Source organism: Octopus bimaculoides, chromosome 16 (genome assembly GCF_001194135.2).
Source record: "Octopus bimaculoides isolate UCB-OBI-ISO-001 chromosome 16, ASM119413v2, whole genome shotgun sequence".
NCBI lineage: Eukaryota > Metazoa > Mollusca > Cephalopoda > Octopoda > Octopodidae > Octopus > Octopus bimaculoides.
In genome coordinates, this window is record NC_068996.1 from 17,875,480 (window position 1) to 17,884,075 (window position 8,596).

Genomic DNA, 8,596 nt, shown 5'->3' on the forward strand with positions numbered 1-8,596 from the left:
TTTGGCAGGCTCTCCTCCTCCCACTCATTCTCCACATTCAACAGTCTTTCATAATGGCTCCTCCAAGCCTCTTTCTTTTCCGAATCATTAAAAGTAAGTGCACCATCATCCATGCAGACACATTTCTCTCTTGTGACGACATCAAATATGTATATTATATACACCAGTATATAATAAAATAAAGGACTAATTCTCAAAAGCATTAACTTACTTAACTTGTGACATTCTCAAAGAGTAAAAAAGAAAAAAAAGAAGGGGATAAACAACAGTGAATATTTCTCTCAATCCAAGGTGGACTTATTCAATTTTAAGACAATTATTAAGAAATTTTAATTAATATACATATCAATAAATCCAGGAAAATAATATTTCAACATACTTTGACGACAGAAAGAGGTTCAAGTTGCTGAAAAACTTTGCTCTGTATTTGAAATGAAAGATTGCAGGATCCAATAAGGAGTAGAGTTTTTTATAAAAATCAGGATAATTTCTGGAAAAAAAAAAAAAAAAAAAAAAATGAGAAAGAAAGAGATCAATGAATTTAACGATATAACAAATTAGAAATAAGATTATTGTGGACTTTGCCATCATAACTGTTTTAATGTCCACTTCTCATGTCATGCTTACATGGGTCAGAAGGAATTTATTTAGGCAGATTTTCTACAGCCAGAAGCAGATCCCATTACCAACCTTTGCCTTGTTTCCAAAAATGGTATAATTTCCTCCATGACCAGGCATGTTTTCATGAAAGATTAGGAAACGAAGGACACTGCTGGCATGAGAGGGACATTCGTTTTACAACAATCACATGATGTTGAAGTCATCATCATCATCGTTTGACGTCCGCTTTCCATGCTAGCATGGGTTGGACGATTTGACTGAGGACTGGTGAAACCGGATGGCAACACCAGCCTCCAATCTGATTTGGCAGTAAGGAGACATAAATGCAAAGACTTACTCACTCATTCACACACACACACACACACACACACACACACACACACACTGCCACCACCATCATCATTTAATGTCCATCTTCTATGCTGGCATATATACAATGCATTTCTTCCAGTTTCCATTTACGAAATCCCCTCACAAAGCTTTGGTTAACCTGTGTCTATATTAGAGGTCATATGCCCAAGGTACCATACAGAAGAACTGAACCAAAGACTGTACACTGGAAGTAAACTTCTTGCCACTCAACTACCTATACTGTTCTAATACATCAAAAATGTTTTATAACTAAATTTTAACAAAAGTTTTGCAATTTTCGTCTCTGAGTAGCTGTAAACTTGTTAAGGTTTCAAAGCCTGCTTTATTGAACTGAACAATATGCTTCATCATGTTTTATCTGCTTTCTTGAATCTAAAAACTTTTGCAACAAAAAAAGTAAGGTTCTACAATCTCATATTCTACAACATGTCAGTCTGTCAGTCATTTGGTTAATGCCTGTTTTTCTTTGCTAGCAGGGAGAGAAGGCAAGTTATTTCTGGTAGCACTTTTATGGCTGAACAATCTTTACCTGGTTTTGAAGTAAAGCATATTTTTCACATATCTCTGAAAGCACAGAGCAACCAGTAATAAACATCAGCAAGGAATATAAACATTAAATCACCATTTCACTCAGGCAGCTACAGACATAGAATATTAACACACACACACACACACACACACACACACACACACACACACACACACACAGAACAGGTTTTGTAAAGTTTCGCCTGCCAAACTCACTCATAAAGCATTAATCAAATCAAGGCTATGATAGAAAAAACAAACCTAAAGTAGCATACAGTGGGACTGGACCCACTGTAGTACATAAATCTTGTAGCTTTCAGAATGTTTTAATATGTTGATTAATTAGTTCATCAATTAAATAATGTCAGTGTGCACACATGACAGAGTGCAAGTGATTTAAGAGGAAAACTGGGAATAAGAGGCATCAGATTGTGTGCAAGAAAGAAGGCTGTGCTGGTTTGGTCATGTGATGTGCTCTTGAGCAAAACACTTTACTTCACGCTGCTCCAGTTCACTCAGCTATAGAAATGAGTAACAGACTGTGACAGACTGGTATCCATTTCAGGGGCAACTATTGTGATCTTGGTCACTTAAAATGTCCTGGTAACTGAGTAACTGACCCTGTGAATCTAGGACACAAGACAGTAATGCTCAAGAAAAGATGATGACGATGATGATGATAATGAGGACAAATGTTAGGTTTTACAGCTTGCTCTCCCCTTGTTATCCACAAAGATGAAGTTCTATAGAGAGAAAAAAAAATGTTTCCTATATTTCAAGAGGGTCGTTAAAAATTCAGCAATTAGCCATTGTGAAAAGAAATTATCAATCATCAAAACATTATGATTTCTGCTGGTTTGGTCATGTGATGTGTACAAACGAGGAGAGCTGCATAAAGAGGGAACCTGTGGAAGGGGGTCAATCAGAAAGACATGGAATGAAGTGATGAAAAAGGATCTTCAGATGCTGGGCCTCACTGAGGAAATGACAAAGAACCTGGAGTTGTGATCTGCTTTACTTGAGAAGACATGACAAGCCAAGTAAAATCACTATCATCCATACCTACAGGCTTGTCCTTTACGGGTGCCTATGCTACATAACATGCACTCATGCTGTTGCTGTGTAAACACACTGGCGCTGGTGGAATGTGAAAAGCACCCAGCACACACTGTAAAGTGGTTGGCATTAGGAAGGGCATCCAGCTGTAGAAACCATGCCACTACAGACAATTTCGAGTCTGGACAACTCCCCAGCCGGCCAGTTACTGCCAAACTGTTCAACCCATGCCAGCATGGAAAACGGACGTTAAACAATGATGAATGCAAAAGTTGTAGAAAACAAATCATTTCATACTCACAAGTTGTGTTTATCCATCAATATGAAAATTCCATTTAATGACAGCAAACTAACGGAACCTCCTGATTAAAATAAAACAAAATTCCTTTTAAAATTATTAAAATTACAAGCAAAAGTTATCATTAATAACACCACTGATAACGACATTGATACAGTGGAGGGGGTGTATCACTGATTAAACTCATTCAAATATATAACTGGCACCGACTCATTGACTCAAAAGTTGACATCAGAATATAAAGGGACATAACTTATGTACAGCATGACATCTGTCTGAGGCTTTCCAATTACGCCATTAATAATAATAATAATACAGTAATACCTCGTTTTACGAGGATTCGTTTTACAAGACCCTTGGTTTACAAGTTTTATTTTATAATAAATATAAAGATCCATAACAAATGCTTCTGCATGTTACCGAGAAATTTATAGAGAGCGACAAAAAGCTTTTTCCAAGCAAACACATCTAGACTTGTTTTTTAAAAAGAAGTCTACAAGGCTGTCTACAAGTGCTTGTGAATCAGTGATCACATCTACAAGTGATGGTGTGCATAAGTCTAGTGAAAGTGATTCAGAAAGTTATTATAACAATAATATGTTTTTATTATAAATGATCTTGACATTCTTTTAACTTTACATAAAATATTCTTTACATTCTACTTTTGTTTTACTGCCATTTTTTAACGAGTATTATAAATTTTATAGCTAAAATATTTTTCTGGGAACGAATTACGATTCGCTACTATGGGAGATTATAGCTCTGCTTTACAAGCAGTCTCTGGGAACAAATTATATCGTATATCAAGACATTACTTTAATTCTTTCTAAAATAGGCACAAAGCCAAAAATTCGTGGGTGGTGATTTAATCAGTTACATCAACGCCCAGTGCCCAACTGCTACTTATTTTATCAACTCTGAAAGGATGAAATAAAATTGGCATCAGAGGGATTTGGACTCAGAATGTAAAGAACCAGAAGGAATACCTCTAAGCATTTTGTCCAGCATGGTAACAATGCTGAAAGCTCCCTGCATCATCATTATTATTATTATTATTATTATTATTATTATTATTATGACAATGAGGATAATTTCAATTTCTGACACAAGGCCAGCAAGCTTGATTACATTAACCCCAGTGCTGAACTAGTACTTATTTTATCAACTCTCAAAGGATGAAAGGCAAAGTCAATCTCAATGGAATTTAATAATAATAATAAATGCCCTGATGCAATAACAGGCAATGGCTCTCATGGCTTCTGATCTTAACTGATTGGAAGTGTTATCATGTACACTGTTTTGTCTTGGTATAAAAAGATGGGCTACAGCAAATATTCTGCTCAATACCACAGATTTGCTTGTCAGTTGTTTGACCTTAACCAGTTGAGCATGTCCTTTGGTGGCTGACATCTCTGATCATGAGTAGGAGTAGTGAGGGAGTATCATAGCCATGTGTTGAGAGGAATTCTTTGGGGTCTGAATTATTCATCTCTAGAAACATAGTGTTTCATTCATCAACCTTAAACAACTCTCATTCAGGGACCTTTTTAACAAGATGGGCTACTCAGCCTGAAGAAAATTCTAACTGGGCCCCCACTGCAAGGTCATGCAATGTTTATCTTGATATGAGATCACCATGTCATGCACATATGGTTGTGATGCATGTGCCTGGTGTACCCTTATCAGACAGGTAATCATGATGGGTATATTGGGCTTTGTATATTTTACCCCAGTGTCACTTTGATGACATGCATTGCTCTCATACTCCATAATAATAATAATAATAATAATAATAATAATAATAATAATGCTTGGTAGAGACACAGAGAATCTTACTTGAAATCTTTGGTAATTAGTTATTATTTGCTTTCAAATAGAGAAAAATCAGGAATTAAGATTTACCCGAGTGTCAAAGACGATGATGATGATGATGATGATGATGATGATTTGGGACAAGGCCAGCAATTTTGAAGAAAGAGGAGGTTAGTCAATGCCAGTACTTCAGTTTACCAACTCTTGAGGGACAAAAAGTTGACCGTAGCAGGGTTTGAACTCAGAATATAATGAGCCACAAGAAATACCATAGAGGAATTTTGTCAGATGCTCTAATAATTCTGCCAATCCACTATAATGGTTATGGTGATTTCTAACATCAATAACAGGCAAGGTTGTTAAATTGAGAAGTTTGCTTCCTAATCATGGGGATTCAGGTTCAGTCCCACAACACAGTACCTTGGCATGCATCTTCTACTATAGCCCTGGGCTAACCAAAGCCTTCCAAGTGGATTTGGTAAACAGAAACTAAATGTGTGTGTGTGTGCATGCATGCGTGTGTGTATGTGTGTGCATGCATGCGTGTGTGTGCATGCATGCGTGTGTGTGTGTGAGAGTGTGTGTGTGCATGCATGTATGTGAGACTTTTATTTCCCTTGTCTACACATGTTCCACTCACTGGTTGTAGACAATGGCTTCATTTATGAGGTTATTTACTTGCAGTTCGCAATGAAAGTAAGTTCAGGTTTTGTGACACATCTTGATGTGTTGCATGATATTCGTAAACAACAGGTTCCTTTATCTGGTGTCGTTTATTTCCTGTTCTCCAGATAAAACATGCCTGGACTGTTTATTGTTTGATAGACTGTGAGGTTATTAGCGCAGTTGGAAACAGAGAAGAGTTGGTGACAGGAAGGGCATCCACTTGTAGAAACCATGTCAAAGCAAACAATGGAGCACAGCACAGTTCACTGGCTTGCCAGGTCCTGTCAAACCATCCAACCCACGCCTTAAAAACAGACATTAGACATTTAAAAGGAGGAGGAGGAGGAGCTTATATGAAAAATAATTTGAAGAATACTCACCCATCTTAAACGAATTAAATAAAAAATCTGAAAGTTGCAAGGGCCTTTCAAGACAGGAGATAACATCTGTGACAGATGCCAAGACTCTTTTATACAACCCAAAGGCTAACTGTTAAAACAAAATAGAAAATTAACAATTTAAGTTTTTCAAGTCATATCTCGGTTTCCAAATAACAATTTAATCTAATTTTTATGAAATTTTTTATTTTAAATATCATCAGTTTCTAAATTGGAAATTTGTTGATACTTTGTAACAGAATTTCCACTATACCATTTTATACTTGAATAAACAACAAATCATATTTCCTTCACCCCTTCCCCTCATGTAACAAGAGCTATAACCAGAAACACAACAATTTAAACAACTGAAAAACAAAGAATTAGAATTAGTACTACTGTTAAATCTTTTTATCTTTTAGCATTCAGATTACTTTCTCAAATATATTGCCTTTTCATTCACATTGTTTTGAATTAATCATGCATTGAATTAATTATGCATTATTGCATAGGTTTGAGATTCCAGTGGTAATATTATTTTTACAAAGACATTATAGAGTACACTTTGTCCCATACTGAAACAGATGACCACCACTATACAACTCATAGTTTAGTAATGAAAACTGATAATTACACGAACATAAATCAAAGAGTGTAAGGAACAAAAAAGGTACATCATGACTACATATGTTTCGAATCTAAACATGACATCTTACATTATACATAACACATAAAAATATCATTTAGCTTTTCTTCTGGCCTAATCCCCAGTGGTTGTTTGCATCATCAATAGGGGATGAGTGAATGATTCACTAATTTGGCCACTGTAGAATGGTAGGTGGGAGTAGCCAAAGTAATATGTATATATAACTGTTTAGCATTCAGATTATTCTACCAAATAGCTTATGAATGGATTTGGTAGACAGAAACTGAAAGAAGACTGGTGTGTGTGTGTGAATGTTTGTATATACCAATGTGTGTGTGTGTGTGTCTTTGTATCTGTGTTTGTGCCCCCATTACCAGTTGACAACTGGTGTTGGTATGTTTACATCTCCACAACTTAGCAGTTCAGCAAAAGGGACCACTAAAATAAGTACTAGGCTTAACAAAAACAAAATAAGTCCTGGGGTCGATTTGTTTAACTAAAAACCCTTCAAGGTGGTGCTCCACCGTGGCCACAGTCAAATGACTGAAACATGTAAAAGACAAAAGATACAATTAGCTAATGATATTTAATTATAAAATAAATATAACAGGATTCTTTTTAAACATTGAATGACTATGAGAGTCCATCCAAATAAAATAGGGATCAAAGGGGTCAAAGGTAAGAAAAATGGTTGAGAAGCACTTTGCTAGAAAGACTTAGGACACTAATTAAACAACTACTTAACCTCTTGACTCACATAGTCATTTATCCCTATCATTGGGTGTCTTAATCCTGGATATGTACAAAGTGAAAAGTTCCTGCCGATTTCTAACTGTGGAAGAGACAGAACCAAGAAGACGTGAAACAATTGGTGAAGCATGATCTTCGAATGTTGGGCCTCACACAGGCAATGACATGTAACCGAGACCTTTGGCAATATGCTGTGCTTGAGAAAACCTGTCAAGCCAAGTGAAATTGCAGCCAGGGCTGATGTCAGTGTCATGCTGGTGGCATGTAAAAAGCACCCTTTGAATGTTGGGTGATATGCTCTGCTTCAAGAAGGCCCATCAAGGCAAGTGAAACCATAGTCATGGTCATGGCCAATGCCAGTGGCAAATAAAAAACACTCTTTGAACTTTGGTGATAAGTGACCAAGACCTTTGGTGATATACCATGTTTGAGAAGATCTGTCAAGCCAAGTAAGATCATAGTCATGGCTGATGCCAGTGTTTCATAACTGGCATCCACACTGGTAGCACATAAGAAGCATCCACTACATTGTTGGAGTGGTTGGCATTAGGAAAGGCATCCAGCTGTAGAAACCATGCCAAATCAGATTGGAGCCTGGTACAGCTCCCCAGCTTACCAGTTTTCAGTCAAACCATCCAACCCATGACAGCATGGGAAACAGACATTACATGATGATGATGATGACACTTATTTTCAAGCTAAGGGTAATATAGAATGATTGTGGTTAAAAACCATTTTTGACACCAAGCAAACACCAGGAATAAGACATCTGATGTCAATCAGATGTTAATCTTATGAAAGTCTGGTGGAGACATATCACTGTAAAAATAACAGTCTTATATCATAGTAGTTTTGTATTAAACCACAATATTTTAACAACATTAACAAACCTTATGATCATTTTAAAGGGAAATAACTCTAGCAAAAAACAGCATCAATTATTATAAAGAATTATAAAGAATTTTTTTACAGGTGTCCCCCAAATCCACCTTGCTGGAATCCTGAATTTTACTCATGGTTAATAATTGCAAATAAACATTGTAACATTAATATAAAGATTTAATTTAATTATAAATATACTTACTTTCTGCTGTAAAAATGTTAACAGACATTTATTTAATAATTTTTTCTCTGCTTTATTTTCATTTGAATTTTCAGATTTTGAAGCTGAAAGATAAATTTTTTTTTTTAATCATTAAATTTCTTGTACAAAATACTCTAAATAAAAACCTTAAAAACATAAAGAAAGTAATTACTTTTATTCATGCTTATTTACTGGTTTGGGGAACAACTTGTCCATGGAGAGCTTTTAGTTCTTATAATAATATTTATACTCTTAATTGGGGATAAGTTTTTATGTCTTTCATTAGTATTTTTATGTATGTGTGTGTGTGTGTGTGTGTGTGTGTGTGTAGTTTGTAGTATGCTTGTTTATTTTCCTTTATTGACAAACTACATTCTCCAGTGGAG

At 35.8% G+C, this 8,596-nt stretch overlaps 1 protein-coding gene across 3 annotated transcripts in view; it reads right to left on the reverse strand.

Annotated features, from left to right (window-relative positions):
- Positions 1-8,596, reverse strand: part of LOC106874314 (nucleolar complex protein 4 homolog) — a 66,903-nt gene that overhangs the window by 27,078 nt on the left and 31,229 nt on the right. For all 3 annotated transcript variants that reach the window (XM_014922001.2, XM_052973550.1, XM_014922002.2), the window contains exons 4-7: positions 8,211-8,293; positions 5,734-5,842; positions 2,879-2,939; positions 380-490 (exon numbers count right to left, since the gene is read on the reverse strand). In XM_014922001.2, coding sequence (XP_014777487.2) covers positions 380-490; positions 2,879-2,939; positions 5,734-5,842; positions 8,211-8,293 — 364 coding nt within the window. The remainder of the gene's footprint in view (positions 1-379; positions 491-2,878; positions 2,940-5,733; positions 5,843-8,210; positions 8,294-8,596) is intronic.